The following is a 16,288-nucleotide window of genomic DNA, read 5'->3' on the forward strand; positions in this document are numbered from 1 at the left end:
GGGTTCTGGAAGTGCTGGGTGACAAGCTTGTAGAGCTGCATTGGTGACAACAGATTATGCTCCTCTGGTACCATAGGATAGATTCACACAATATATAAGGTTGGTATTGTGTGCATTATATTTAAATCAATATGCCCCCCATCACCACCCCACAGAGATGGTTACCCAGTTTTCCCAGACTGCAGAATGCCAGATCAGCCCGTTTATGAATTGTATAATGCCCCTTTATAGTAGAATACCTAACTGGATTTGCTATCGAGGAGCCTGGGAAAGCAAAGAGAGAATCCCAGGAAAAAATTCTCCATGCTGTAGCATAGCTAGACAGATTTGTCATTCAGGTTCCTGGAAAGCTGGGTAACCCATTATGTGGAGCTGTAATAGCTACTGCTAAATACTACCTCTACCTAAATCAATCCTTCTCCTCATTCCCAAACAGTGCCATAGCCATTTGCTTTTCAGGCTTCTGTGAAAGCTGCGTGACCACCATGCGGAACTGTAATGGACTGCAGAATATAAAATCTACCAAGATAAATCCCCATCCCTCACTCCTAAATAGTTCCATAGTTAGGAAACTTGTCTGCGTTTCTGTCATGCTGATTATACAGTAACAGCAAAGCTGAACTTATATTGACATAGGTGCACACAAATTAAGAGGGCGCATGGACAAGTAAAAAAATGTATCCAAAAACATAACAGCCTGTCACGACTACAAGATTCATGTTGTAGTCACATTCATAGAAATCATGCCCCTTATATATAACTACAACGTGCCTCCTTAGCCAGATCAGCCAAGATGTCCAGAGAAATAAGCAGCATACATGTAGCACTGCTGATCTCTGTATAATCAGCATTTCCTCATCTCCAAACATGCTGATCATACAGTAACAGCAAAGCTGAACTGAAATCAACATAGGTGCACACACAAATTCATAGGGTGCTTGTATGAGTCTAAAACTAAAAATTCCCCCCCAGAAAAAAAAAAAAAAAAAACAGGCCTTCACATCTACAAGAATCATATTGTAGATACACTGATCCAAATCATATCCTGCATATATATCAACTACAGTGTTCCATCATTAGCCAAAGCAGCCGCGATGTCCAGAGACATAAGTAGCAGACATGTAGTGCCGCTGATCGCTATATAATCAAGAAGCAGAAATGCTGATTATACAAATATAACCCAGACAAAGGTAGCCAGTCAGTGAGAAACAAAATGTCTGTTCTAACTGAAATCTTTTCCATCTGTCAGAAATATATTAGATCTTCCTCTCTTGCGATAGTCGCTATTAGTGAAGTGTGTAAGACTCTGCTCACGTTTTTGTCCTATGTTTAACATATTGTAAATACCAGTAAATGTAAAAACTGCAGCCCTCACCTCTAAGACTTCTCGGGTAGACTGTACACACTGTACATATAATTGATGTCTGGATTTTATTCCTAATTAATAAAGAACTTCTTTTATGGGAAGCTGGACTCAACAATAATTTTTGGGAAACTTTGGTATGTTTAACATATACACATGACTTATGCATTAAACTACTCCCTCAGATAGGTGTCATACAGAGGCATCTGTCACCATAAGATACCATACATCAAGTCAGCCAAAAGAGTAGAGCAGAGACTCCTAAGCTATATATGGAGTCAGAGTAGGGACTCCTAAAGCTGAGCAGGCGCTTCAATGTGCTGGAAGCGTAAATGCTACTCCTGTTGAGTGTGTGAGGTCATGCATGTGCACCTAGCCGTTCTGTAGCCAAAGATGGAGAGGACTGGGGGAAGCAGAAAGTTATTTGTCTGCAAGAGCTCTCCTAAAATGCTGTGTGTGAGCACTATGGATTAAATCTATATTTGTCTTTTTCCAGGATTTAGTGTCCCTTTAAGATACTCTAAAAGACTAAGACATACCATGCCTTCTTCCCCATGGAACCGCACAGCAATCCCCTGCTTCAGCTTTTCACTATTTGATTTAAAGACCACTTCACAGCTACTCCTAAAAATAGAATCTAAAGATGTAAAAGAATTAATCACGCTCTCTGTAAAACTAAAATATTACATTTGAAATCAGTTCATATTAATAAAAAGTCCATACCTCTATGAACCAGCAATATGTCGTTCTCACCGACAGGCCTGTGCACCATATCAGTATCTGGCTGCCCAGCAAGGAGGTGTTCATAGAACCATTGACAGCGCTCCTTAAAAGACTGAAATGCAAGATAAATTAAGGTACAGCTCAGTCAGCAAATAGTTTGCAAGGTCTCAGACATAATTCTTAGAAATGTTGGCATTTCTTCTTTTACACATGAACTATATTAACTGTTGGTGCTATAAAATGATATTACAATACCGGTCGAGGAATTATAATAGGCAATTGTTAGGCTCTGCTCACTCTTTTTTATCTATACATATACTTAGTTAAAACCAGAAGTTTACATACACTATATAAAGACACATATGCATGTTTTTCTCAATATCTGACATGAAATCATAATAAACCTTTCCTGTTTTTGGTCAATAAGGATTACCATAATTATTATTATTTGACAAATGCCAGAAGAGAGAGAGAAAAAGAAAGAGAGAAAAAGAGAGAGAGAAAAAGAGAGAGAGAAAAAGAGAGAGAGAAAAAGAGAGAGAGAAAAAGAGAGAGAGAAAAAGAGAGAGAGAAAAAGAGAGAGAGAAAAAGAGAGAGAGAAAAAGAGAAAAAGAGAGAAAAAGAGAGAAAAAGAGAGAAGAGAGAAAAAGAGAGAAAAAGAGAGAAAAAGAGAGAAGAGAGAAAAAGAGAGAAAAAGAGAGAAAAAGAGAGAGAAAAAAAGAGAGAGAGAGAAAAAGAGAGAGAGAGAAAAAGAGAGAGAAAGAGAAAAAAAAGAGAGAGAGAAAAAGAGAGAGAGAGAGAGAGAAAAAGAGAGAGAGAGAAAAAGAGAGAGAAAGAGAAAAAAAAGAGAGAGAGCTTTTTATATTTGGTACCATTGTTCTTAAAAACTGTATGACTTGGGTCAAACGTTTTGGATATCCTTCCACAAGCTTCTCACCATAGTTGGTCGGAATTTGGGTCCATTCCTCCTGACAAAACTGGTGTAACTGAGCCATGTTTGTTGGTCGCCTTGCTCGCACCTGCCTTTTCAGCTTTCCCCATAAATTTCCAATAGGATTGAGATGAGTGCTTTGTGATGGCCACTTCAAAACATTGACTTTGTTATCCTTAAGCCACTTTGTAACCAGTTTGGCAGTATGCTTCGGGTCATTGTCCATTTGGAAGACCAATTTCTGCCCAAATTTTAACTTCCTGGCTGATGTCTTGAGATGTTGCTTCAGTATTTCCACATAATCTTCTTTCCTCATGATGCCATCTATTATGTGAAGTGCACCAGTTCCTCCTGCAGCAAAACAACCCCACAACATGATGCTGCCACCCCCGTGTTTCACAGTAGGAATGGTGTGTGCATTTGCAAGCATTAATCTGGCTTTTTTTATGTTTCTTTTGGAGTAATGGCTTCTTACTGGCAGAGTGGTCTTTCAGGCCATGTTGATACAGTACTCGTTTCACTGTGGATATTGACACAATCTTACCAGCTTCCGCCATCATCTTCACAAGGTCTTTTGCTTTTATTCTTGGGTTGATATGCACATGTCAGACCAAAGCACGTTCATCTCGGGGACACAGAACCCGTCTCCTTCCTGAGCTGTATGATGGCTGGACATTCCCATCTTGTTTGTACTTGCATATAATTGTTTGTACAGATGAATGAGGCACCTTCAGGTATCTTGAAATTGCACCCAAGGTTGACCCAGACTTGTGCAAGTCCACAATTCTCTTCCTGATATCTTGGCTGATTTATTTAGACTTTCCCATGATGCTACACAAAGAAGCAGTGTGTTTCAGGTGTGCATTTAAATACATCCACAGGTGTGTTTCTAATTAACTCAGATGTTGTCAACAAACCTAACAGAAGCTTCCAAACACATGACATCATCATATGGGCAGTCCAGAATTGTTTAAAGGCATAGTAATCTTAGTGGATGTAAATTTTTGACATTGCAGAAAGTAATAAAAAAGCCTTAACACATTCTCTCTCTCTCTTTATTCTGGCATTTGGCAAATAATAATAATAATTATGGCAATCATAATTGACCAAAAACAGGAAAGGTTTATTCTGATTTCATGTCAGATATTGAAAAAAAACATGCATATGTGTCTTTTTATGTAGAGTGTATGTAAACATCTGGTTTTAACTGTATATATTTTTATCTATGTAAATCAGAATAAGACTAAATGTATACATAACATAGGTTTTGTTTTTTTTCTTTAAATTAGACATACCCGGCAATGATTAATAGCCATGTGCAAAAGTGTTTAAAGGGAACCTGTCACCTGGAAAAGACAATTTACACTAATCACAGTACCTTAAAGTATCTCTCATAGTGTGCCCAAAGATGTATTCATATCTTCTTTCTGCGTTGTGCTGTCTCATAAAATCGACTTCTAAAACTGTGTTTGGCACCTTTTTGAAGTCGTGCTGAAGTCACGGGGGCAGCGGCCTCCTTGACTCAACCGTCGGATAAGCCCGCCCCTATGCCGCTCCTCCGCATATTGATGGACATTTTTCCCTGTAGCCGTGACCGCGCTCTTCTCGTGTATGCGTCGTGCGTGTCCTGCCACAGCATGATCCCGGCTACGGCTCCCTCCCTGGCATCTTCTTGTTCACTGCGCCTGCGCTGCAGGGCAAGCAGACAGTGATCGCGCTCACGCCGCAGGGGAGAAGCGATGGGCGCGAGCGCGCTGTATAGGAACGGTGCAGGCGCAGTGAACAAGAAGATGCCAGGGAGGGAGGGAGCCGTAGCCGGGATCCTGCTGTGGCAGGACACGCACGACGCATGCACGAGAAGAGCGCGGTCACGGCTACTGGGAAAAATGTCCATCAATATGCGGAGGAGCGGCATAATGGCGGGCTTATCCGACGGTTGAGTCAAGGAGGCCGCTGCCCCCGTGACTTCAGCACGACTTCAAAAAGGTGCCAAACACAGTTTTAGAAGTCGATTTTATGAGACAGCACAACGCAGAAAGAAGATATGAATACATCTTTGGGCACACTATGAGAGATACTTTAAGGTACTGTGATTAGTGTAAATTGTCTTTTCCAGGTGACAGGTTCCCTTTAAACCTTGAAAGATCAATAACTGTTAAAGGGTTTTGGTCATCCGATTTGGTGAACGGCGCGAGATTTCACCAGAGCACAGGGCTGGCAGACGGATGCGAGCGCTGCCTGGCCCTGTCAATCAGGACTTGGAGGGAGGCACAAAGGTGGGAGAACGGAGCCTCTAGGAGCAGGAACAACACCCCCCTGCTCCTACAGGCTAATTAGCATATTATAAAAGTTAGATTTCTGGCGTAATGGGGGCATAGATAAAAGTAGGAATAGGCTAGTTAGCACATCGCCAATGTGAACTAGCTTAATAGGGTTAAATCTGGTGACAGAATCCCTTTAAAAGTTAATAGTTGGCATACAGCTGCATCCATTTCTTTACACTAGTGGCATGTTTTGTATGCTTGATATGTATTTTTAGATAATCACTATTATACACTGAAGCACGGTTTACAGTATGCGCTTTGTGGCAACTAATGAATGGATTGTGTGAGTGCTGAGGCCATATGAATTCTGTACAGGGATATGACTTATTTATCCATACAATAAGGGGTTATCCAGGTATACATTTTTCCCCTTTCCTTGGGCTTCCCCTCACCACCAGGCCCCCCATGATCCCTTCTGTCAGAACAGTCATGATGTCAGACCCACGTCATCTTGGAATGGGCTGGTCAAGGCTTTCAATCCACAAGCAGGGTAGGGGGGAGTCCACTGCTTTTGTCATATTGAGTCTGTGTGGGAGAAAACATTAGAAGGGATGATGGGATGATGAGGGAAAGATGTAGTAGGTGCTTACATTTCTGGCTGATCTTACAGAGCACAGAAATAGGCCTCATGTACACAAACGTATTTTGTTTCCATGTCAGTTCCGTCTTTTTTTGCAGATAGGATGCGGACCCATTTATTTCAATGGGTCTGCAAAAAATGCAGACAGCACGTGTGCTGTCCGAATCCGTATGTCCGTTCTGTTGCCCTGCAAAAAAGATGGAACATGTCCTTTTCTTGTCCGTTTTGCAGACAAGGATAGGCATTGTTACAATGATACCATAAAAATACAAAAAAAAATAAAAAATGCAATACGGATGCCAAATGGATGTCATCCGTATTTTTTGCGAATCCAATACTGTCGTGTGAATGTAGCCTTATAGAAAGTGTTGTGGCTGCAGCAGTGGGAGCATGGAGACTGAAATGAAGACTCAGGAAAAGTTGCCAGGTACACTATAAGGCTACATTCACACGACCGTATGTATTTTGCGGTCCGGAAAATGCGGATCCGCAAAAAATACAGATGATGTCTGTTTAACATCCGTGTTGCATCCGATTTTTTTGCGGATCCATTGTAACAATGCTTATCCTTGCCCTTTAAAACGGACAAGAATAGGACATGCTCTATATTTTTTTGGGGGGCAACGGAATGGACATACGGATGCGGACAGCACACAGGGTGCTGTCTGCATTTTTTGCGGACCCATTGAAATGAATGGGTCCTCATCCAGTCAGCAAAAAAAAAAGGGAACGGACACGGAAACAAAATACGTTCGTGTAAATGTAGCCTAAGGCTACTTTCACACTAGCGTTCGGGGCTCCGCTTGCGAGTTCCGTTTGAAGGCTCTCACAAGCGGCCCCGAACGGATCCGTCCAGTCCTAATGCATTCTGAGTGAATGCGGATCCGCTCAGAATGCATCAGTTTGTCACCGTTTGTCCTCCGCTCCGCTCAGCAAGCGGACACCTGAACGCTGCTTGCAGCGTTCGGGTGTCCGCCCTGGCCGTGCGGAGGCAAACGGATCCGTCCAGACTTACAATGTAAGTCAATGGGGACGGATCCGTTTGAAGTTGACACAATATGGCTCAGTTTTCAAACGGATCCGTCCCCCATTGACTTTCAATGTAAAGTCAAAACGGATCCGTTTGCATTATCATGAACAAAAAAAATAAATAAATTTTTTTTTGTTTTTTTTTTGTTCATGCTAATGCAAACGGATCCGTTCTGAACAGATCTAAACGTTTGCATTATAGGTGCGGATCCGTCTGTGCAGATACCAGACGGATCTGCTCCGAACGCAAGTGTGAAAGTAGCCTAAGGCTGAAGAATATGTGCAGATTCTGTGCTGAATTTTGTAGGCAGATTTTTTAAATCCGCCGTGTGAACATGCCGTGAGGATGCTTTCTGTGGCTGAAAATCTGTTCTATTCATCTGAATGGGGTTGATTTGGTGGGAAACACAAGGATTTCTGCAAGCTTCACTCGGATGAATGGAAATGATTTTTAGTCACAAAAATATTCTGCAACAAAATCTGCGGTGTGTAAAACCATCCTTAGAACTATTGTAGGTTCTGGTAAGACATCTATCCTAAAAATGCTGCTATGGACATCATGCTTATGGCCAATAATATACATAACGACTATTAGTCATTTGGTGAAAATATTCTAGACCTTATCTATCTAATAACCAACAGAAAAGAATGTCACCGCTACTGAAGAGACGCTTTTAAAAGAACCATTTTCGTTTCAGTATAAACAAGGTGAAGGAAAACAAAGAGTGAGGACCCCAAGAAGGAGCTGCATGTACGCTATTAAAATGATCAAATGTCATATCTGACTACTGACCATATGTACGCAGATTTGCAGCACTGTTATATCACGTTTAGGGCTTGTTCACACTACCGTGCCGTGTTTTGTGATCCGCAAATTGCGGATCTGCAATACACGGATGCAGCCCATGTGCCTTCGGCAACTTGCGGAACGGACGTCCCTTTATAGAAATGCCTATTCTTGTACGCAAAACGGACTTATAAATTTTTGCGGGGCCATGGAACGGAGCAGCGGATGCGGACAGCACATGCAGTGCTGTTCGCATCTTTTGCGGCCCCATTGAAGTGAATGGGTCCACATTCGAGACTGGTGAAAGACCTGTGGGATATCTATGTGAGGGGGTGGAGCTTCTGTGTGGTACCTGGAGGAGATGTTAGTGGTGTCCTGAGATAACCCATAACATGCTAAAAAATCTGGGAGTTGTAGTTATGTCCTATTATATCCCTCTCCATGTAATTTAAACATATGCCCTAGTACAGTCTGGTAATTCTGGGAGTTGTAGTTCTTCTGGCCTATTGTATCCCTCCCCATGTAATTTCAACTTTTGCCCTAGTAGTAATGCTGGGAGTTGTAGTTCTCTCCTTTTATACCTCCTCTCTATAATGTATAGTGATGCCCTATAATAGGTCTGGCCATGCTGGGGGTTATAGTTATTTCCTTTTGAAGCTATCACCTAATACAATAAAAAATGAGCTCCATGGCACTTCCAAAAAAATATGCAGTTTATTGATCAGTAAGCTAACTGGTAAATAAACTGCATATTTTTTTGGAAGTGCCATGGAGCTAATTTTTTTACAATTATTTTATGGTTGGTGGATTGCCTCTACATCCGCTGGCCCTCCGCCCACACATCATTGTTGCTGTGCTGCCCGAGAACTTTGTTTTTTGTATCACCTAATACAACTAGATGATGTCCTATAATAATCTGGACATGCTGGGAGTTGTAGTTCTCTCTTAGGCTGGGTTAACATCACCGTTTAGTTTTCCGTTTTGCGTGCAGGACTTTATTCTGTCTAAATTAACAAATCAAATGGCATAAACAGATGTCAAATGTGCAGAACTGATGTTTGAAATACAGCAGGGATGCCCAACCTGCGGCCCTCCAGCTGTTGTAAAACTACAACTCCCACCATGCCCTGCTGTAGGCTGATAGATGTTGGCTGTCCGGGAATGATGGGAGTTGTAGTTTTGCAACAGCTGGAGGGCCGCAGGTTGAGCATGCCTGAAATACAGGATCCGTTTTTTCTTTATTTTTCTGTTCTTCTGATCGATCAGACGTATGGAAAACTAAACAGTGACGTGAACCCAGCCTTATACTCTGGCCTCCTGCACACGAACGTATTTTTTTGCGGTCCGCAAAAACGGGGGCCCGTTTTTCCGTGATCCGTGACCGTTTTTTCGTCCGTGGGTCTTCCTTGATTTTTGGAGGATCCACGGACATGAAAAAAAAGTCGTTTTGGTGTCCGCCTGGCCGTACGGAGCCAAACGGATCCGTCCTGAATTACAATGCAAGTCAATGGGGACGGATCCGTTTGACGTTGACACAATATGGTGCAATTTCAAACGGATCCGTCCCCCATTGACTTTCAATGTAAAGTCAGGAGTTAATATACCATCGGATCGGAGTTTTCTCCAATCTGATGGTATATTTTAACTTGAAGCGTCCCCATCACCATGGGAACGCCTCTATGTTAGAATATACCGTCGGATTTGAGTTACATCGTGAAACTCAAATCCGACAGTATATTCTAACACAGAGGCGTTCCCATGGTGATGGGGACGCTTCAGGTTAGAATATACTAAAATAACTGTGTACATGACTGCCCCCTGCTGCCTGGCAGGTGCTGCCAGGCAGCAGGGGGCAGCCCCCTCTGCTGTAGTTAACACATTGGTGGCCAGTGTGGCCGGCCCCCCCCCTCCCTCCCCTGTAGTTAACTCATTGGTGGCCAGTGCGGCCGCCCCCCCCCCTCCCCTGTAGTTAACTCATTGGTGGCCAGTGCGGCCGGCCCCCCCCCCCCTCCCCTGTAGTTAACTCATTGGTGGCCAGTGCGGCCGGCCCCCCCCCCTCCCCTGTAGTTAACTCATTGGTGGCCAGTGGGCCCCCCCTCCCCTGTAGTTAACTCATTGGTGGCAAGTGTGGCCGGCCCCCCTCCCTCCCATGTAGTTAACTCGTTGGTGGCCAGTGGGCCCCCCCCTCCCTCCCCCTCCTAATTAAAATCTCCCCCCTATCATTGGTGGCAGCGGAGTGTACCGATCGGTGTCCCAGTTTAATCGCTGGGGCTCCGATCGGTAACCATGGCAACCAGGACGCTACTGCAGTCCTGGTTGCCATGGTTACTTAGCAATTTGTAGAACCATTATACTTACCTGAAGAGCTGCGATGTCTGCGTCCGGTCGGGAGCTCCTCCTACTGGTAAGTGACAGGTCCGGCCGGGAGCTCCTCCTACTGGTAAGTGACATGACCTGTCACTTACCAGTAGGAGGAGCTCCCGGCCGGACCTGTCACTTACCAGTAGGAGGAGCTCCCGACCGGACGCAGACCATCGCAGCTCGCAGGTAAGTATAATGGTTCTACAAATTGCTAAGTAACCATGGCAACCGGGACTGCAGTAGCGTCCTGGTTGCCATAGTTACCGATCGGAGCCCCAGCGATTAAACTGGGACTCCGATCGGTACACTCCGCTGCCACCAATGATAGGGGGGAGATTTTAATTAGGAGGGGGAGGGAGGGGAGAAGGCCCACTGGCCACCAACGAGTTAACTACAGGGGAGGGGGGGGCCCACTGGCCACCAATGAGTTAACTACAGGGGAGGGGGGGGGGGGCGGCCGCACTGGCCACCAATGAGTTAACTACAGGGGAGGGGGGGGGGGCGGCCGCACTGGCCACCAATGAGTTAACTACAGGGGAGGGAGGGGGGGGCCGGCCACACTGGCCACCAATGAGTTAACTACAGGGGAGGGAGGGGGGGGGCCGGCCACACTGGCCACCAATGAGTTAACTACAGGGGAGGGAGGGGGGGGTCCGGCCACACTGGCCACCAATGTGTTAACTACAGGGGGGGGGGGCTGCCCCCTGCTGCCTGGCAGCACCTTCCAGGCAGCAGGGGGCAGTCATGTACACAGTTCTGTTAGTATATTCTAACCTGCCGAAGCGTCCCCATCACTATGGGAACGCCTCTGTGTTAGAATATACTGTCGGTTCTGAGTTTTCACGAAGTGAAAACTCAGCTTTGAAAAAGCTTTTATACATCCATGTGCATCCGTGTTCTTTCACGGACCCATTGACTTGAATGGGTCCGTGAACCGTTGGCCGTGAAAAAAATAGGACAGGTCCTATTTTTTTCACGGCCAGGAAACACGGATCATGGATGCAACTGCAAAACGGTGCATTTTCCGATTTTTCCACGGACCCATTGAAAGTCAATGGGTCAGCGAAAAAAAATGGAAAACGGCACAACGGCCACGGGTGCACACAACGGTCGTGTGCGGGAGGCCTCTCTCTGTGTATTATACACTTGTATCCGATAATAACAGCCGGGACATGCTGGGAGTTGTAGTTCTCTCCCTTTAACCTCTCCCTGTGTTGTTCCCCAATTTCCAATAATAACAATCTGGCGCCATCCCATAGGAGAGACATAATGGGTAAATAGACTTTGTTCATTGTATGTATGAGATACTTATATGCACTTCCACTTTATACATAATATTAATGAGGATTGAGTCACCAGTTATATTTCATGCGGTCTGGTAATTTTTATTGGCATATAGTTATACACTTTTTTGCCATAGGAATGAGTGGATTGTGTTATGCGTGGTATTGATGTGTATGGATAGTTGTTTCACCCATTCACTTTTTGATGATTTATGGCTTACAGTATTTTGGATGTGATGATGAGACTTGTAGTTCCCTTGTCACTACTGTGATGTTCTGCAGCTTCTCAGGTGTGTATTAGGCTTTGCTCACATCTGTGCTGGTGACGTTCGCTGTTCTGCCGTCATAGGAGCAAATCAACGAAAATCACCGTAGTTCCGGATCTGGCACTTCATGGACGACAACACCTGATGGATCCTGCTGACCATGATGGGATCTGATGGGTTCCATCTGCCAGGCTATAAAATTGTGTCCAGCATTTATGACCTGATCTGCGAATGAAGCCCCAACATAGATGTGATCAAAGCCTTATATGTTCTACCATCAAATTATGATGTTCTGCAGCAGCTGGGGTGTGTATTAGGAGGCTCTGCCGCAGCTGAGGTGTGTATTAGGAGGTTCTGCCGCAGCTGAGGTGTGTACTAGGAGGTTCTGCCGCAGCTGAGGTGTGCATTAGGAGGTTCTGCCGCAGCTGAGGTGTTTACAAGGAGGTTCTGCCGCAGCTGAGGTGTGTACTAGGAGGTTCTGCAGCAGCTGAGGTGTGTACTAGGAGGTTCTGCAGCAGCTGAGGTGTGTACTAGGAGGTTCTGCAGCAGCTGAGGTGTGTACTAGGAGGTTCTGCAGCAGCTGAGGTGTGTACTAGGAGGTTCTGCAGCAGCTGAGGTGTGTACTAGGAGGTTCTGCAGCAGCTGAAGGTGTGTACTATGATGTTCTGCAGCAGCTGAAGGGTGTACTATGATGTTCTGCAGCAGCTGAAGGGTGTACTATGATGTTCTGCAGCAGCTGAAGGGTGTACTATGATGTTCTGCAGCAGCTGAAGGGTGTACTATGATGTTCTGCAGCAGCTGAAGGGTGTACTATGATGTTCTGCAGCAGCTGAAGGGTGTACTATGATGTTCTGCAGCAGCTGAAGGGTGTACTATGATGTTCTGCAGCAGCTGAGGTGTGTACTATGAGGTTCTGCAGCAGCTGAAGGGTGTACTATGATGTTCTGCAGCAGCTGAGGTGTGTATTAGGAGGTTCTGCAGCAGCTGAGGTGTGTATTAGTAGATTCTGCAGCAGTCAGAAACATCAGTTGTGACTGGATAAAATTCTTTATTTTTCTGTGTCTGCACTTTGTAAAATGTCCCTGTCCTGTTCCTCTGCGGTCACTTGTCGCACTGTGGCCTGACTGACCAGATCCAGCAGCGTCTCCAGTCCAGACTCCGGTGTAGCTCGGTGAAGATCTGCCCCAGGCCCTGACCGTGCTCTGCCAGCAGCACAAACAGTAAGTCAGTATTGAGGAGGAGGTGAAGCAGCAGCAGCAGGTACAGTCCTTGGGGGAAGGATGACACACTTATAAAAAGCAGCAGCAGCGGGCACAGTTCATCGGGTAAGGTCAGGTAATCACTTGCCATCAGATTTTGGTATTCTGTTCCAGCCACCAGCAGAATTGCCAGATCCAGCATATGCCAAACACTGCTGGCACCTGCTGGATCCCATTCACAATGATGGGGTCATTCAAGATTGTTTTGCCCTTTGTACTGCCAGAATCTGCAACGGAGGCTTCTGCTGGAACCTCTGCAGTAGATCTGCACGTACCCTAAGGGGTGCGATGGGTCACTCACAAGGGGGCCCAAATCTGATTCTTGCCATGGGGCCCAGTGATTTCTATGTACGCCCCTGATAGTGGTACTAGTTATTTGTACAGTATTATAATACCATTTATTTATACATGGTATATACTGTGTATTGTAAAGCCATAATGTTTCTGTGTATGATAGAGTGGGTGTGTAGGTTACATTTTATGGGAGGACCAAATGATTGAAATACTAGTTGTCTGGGAGTACATGATAGAAGGGTGCACCGCACTGAATATTTGCCCTAGGTGAAAGAAAGCATAGCTACAGCTCTCTGCTGTACACATAATATAAAAATATATGCAAGCAGACAATCACAACAGTGCCCAGGTTAAATTGTGTATGTCTCCAGTAAAGATCATGGGGTTAGAAGGCTTCTCCCATCAGGAAATTTATGGCATATCTATATGCTATGCCATAGATATCCAATAGGTACAGGTTCCATCTCTGGAACCTGTTCTTATGTGAAGAACCCGTCCCCGCCACGGCATCCTCTCCTTTCAGTGCTGTGAGACTTAGGTAGCGCCTGGGAATAGAGAAAGCTGCACATGCACGGCTTCCTCTCCATTCACGGCGGGGGACCTATTCTTGAGACAGGAGCAGGTCTAAGAGGTGGACCTACACTTGTGCATTTATGGCATATCCTGCTGCTAAGCTGTAGTAAATGTTCAGATGGAACAACCCCTTTAAGGTTAATTAAAAATAAATAGATAAAAAGTGGAAATTCTGAAAATAAACTATACTAACCTGAGCTTTGATGATGTGCATAAACCTTGACATTAGTTCAGGACACTCCAACAAGAAATGAAAGTGATCAAATATGATTGTAGGGTTTCTGCAGAGCAAATAAAATAAAACTTTGACTTTCCTCCATAGGTAAACAGTCACTATTCAATCTCATTTAAGCATTTTACAATATTTTAACAAAGTCCATTCAGAATAACCAGATGCCATGACCATTCATATCTCAAAGCTATGGATAACATACTATGATATAACGTGTCTTAGGAGAAACCCAAGGATCTTACCCCGACACATGAGAAATGGGAGAAATTCTTTCAGGAAATATTGTGCCACGGGCCGTTCCCCCTTTTGATCTAAAACAGCTTAAGGGAGAACGGATCTCCATTCATGTTACGAAATAGGCCTAAGATAGAAAAGTATAGCTACACTGCGCTGGAGAAGAAGCAGTGAAGAGTGATGGATGTGTGGTTTTATTTCTTGAAGACGTGTTTTGTTTTCCCATTTTTGGAAAATGTATAGGGGCCATTATCTAAGGCTCCAGTCACATCTGCATTATGTCCATTGTTCTGCTCCATCCTAGGAGCTGAACAATGGAAATAACAGCAGGGCCGTTATGAAATGGAAACTAATCACATCTGATGGATCTTACCGACTACAATGGTGTCTTGGGTTCCCATCACAGTGTCCCCAATTCTAATGGACAACATAGTGCAGCATCATGCAGTATTTTCTCCTGTATTTTTGACAGTATCTGCCATGAAGCCATGTGAAATCAGCCTAAAGCCAGTTTCAGAAGAGCGAGTTGACTGGGGGAAACACTGTCCATGTGGGAGCGTGATGTCCATCCCTGAACTCTGCTCCTGTGATGGGACTTCTCGGCATTATAATATCCCTGTCCAACATAATCTGTTATGTTTGTACTGACTGCATTATGAAAGTACAATTTATTACAGCTGATGTCGGGTAGGGAAATCTATATAAATCCACGAGGCCCCGTTACAGGAGCAGAGTTCAGGATGGGAAATCATGATATCACATGGTCGGCGCTTCTCGCAGTCAACTCCCTTGTCTGAAACTGGCCTAAGACTGACAGAGTAGACTTCACATGACATACGTTGCATTGGTGGTATCTGGATAATTTGAGTCTCATGCAGTTATGCGTCTTCCTCAATTTTGTACAAAGGATGGCTGGACCATAGTTCAAATCAAGCACTTGTACCTCGGGTCACCCCTGTGCCCCATTTGAGATTGTAAACTCTTGCAATCCAGACCCTCATTCCACTAGCATAAAGAGTTAATTTGCTGACTCTTACTTTTATACAGTATATGTATTCATCAATAGATCAAATATAATAGACTAAATATCTAAAAAGAATTAAGTAATTTTCCTTTTAAAACCTACCTTGTAACAAAACATTTCAGAACTTCATCATGTTTGCAGACAAATTCAATAAATCTTGGAGAAGTCATCCTACAGAAGACACCATACAAATACTTAGAAATTTACCACACAAGAACAATCCATCCAATTGTACCTCAGTGTAAGCCCTCTACATGTGGAATGCTATTAAGGGTATGTTCACAGATAGATATCGGCATTTTTTCTGCACCAGAAAACACCTAATTGCCGTACGTACACAGTCTAAACAAAGTTATCATCCAACATCAGCCACTATGATACATTTGGCACATCTTTAGTCTGCTGAAGAAGCTTCCCCTGCCACCTGATGGGGCCAGACATCTCAACTGCCCCGCTGCTCTGAGGGGTGCAAGCACAGAGACTCTGCTGTCAATACCGGAGAAGCAACTGTGTGTGCACCGCTACATATCCACGTAGCAGGTAGCCCCAGCAGAGCTGCTGTACTGGGAGCAGAAGCGCACTCGCGAGATTATCCAGGCCAGGCGAGATGTCCAACCTTATCAATCAAGCAACGGAGGGGATGTTCTTCATCAGCGGGGACAGCCCCTCACGGCTGAAGAACTCTTTTTGCTGAATGAATCGATTTATACAAATCGATCTGCTCATGTCTATTTATATGTCAATGCAGGGGATTTGGAGCTCTGTATCAGAAAAAAAGCTCACATTTCTATAAGGCCTCTTTCAGACGGACGAAAGGAAGCTCCTTAAACCATCAGGAACAAGAACAAATTTTAAAATGGACTACACAAAGAAGTAGTCAGTGTGCTGTATTTGTATCCTGCAGACCTGTTCATTTAGATCAGGGATGCCCAACCTGCGGCCCTCACAAGATGCCCAGACAGCCTACAGCAGGGCATGGTGGGAGTTATAGTTTTACAACAGCTGGAGGGCCGCAGATTGAGCAT

The 16,288-nt window shown here is 44.5% G+C and overlaps 1 protein-coding gene across 4 annotated transcripts in view; it reads right to left on the reverse strand.

The window, feature by feature from the left end:
- HACE1 (HECT domain and ankyrin repeat containing E3 ubiquitin protein ligase 1) overlaps positions 1–16,288 on the reverse strand; it is a 113,419-nt gene that overhangs the window by 49,177 nt on the left and 47,954 nt on the right. For all 4 annotated transcript variants that reach the window (XM_040428806.1, XM_040428805.1, XM_040428807.1 and 1 more), the window contains exons 13-16: positions 15,366–15,434; positions 13,967–14,054; positions 2,087–2,198; positions 1,903–2,000 (exon numbers count right to left, since the gene is read on the reverse strand). In XM_040428806.1, the coding sequence (XP_040284740.1) occupies positions 1,903–2,000; positions 2,087–2,198; positions 13,967–14,054; positions 15,366–15,434 (367 nt within the window). The remainder of the gene's footprint in view (positions 1–1,902; positions 2,001–2,086; positions 2,199–13,966; positions 14,055–15,365; positions 15,435–16,288) is intronic.

This window comes from Bufo bufo, chromosome 4, assembly GCF_905171765.1.
Source record: "Bufo bufo chromosome 4, aBufBuf1.1, whole genome shotgun sequence".
Classification (NCBI taxonomy): Eukaryota; Metazoa; Chordata; class Amphibia; order Anura; family Bufonidae; genus Bufo; species Bufo bufo.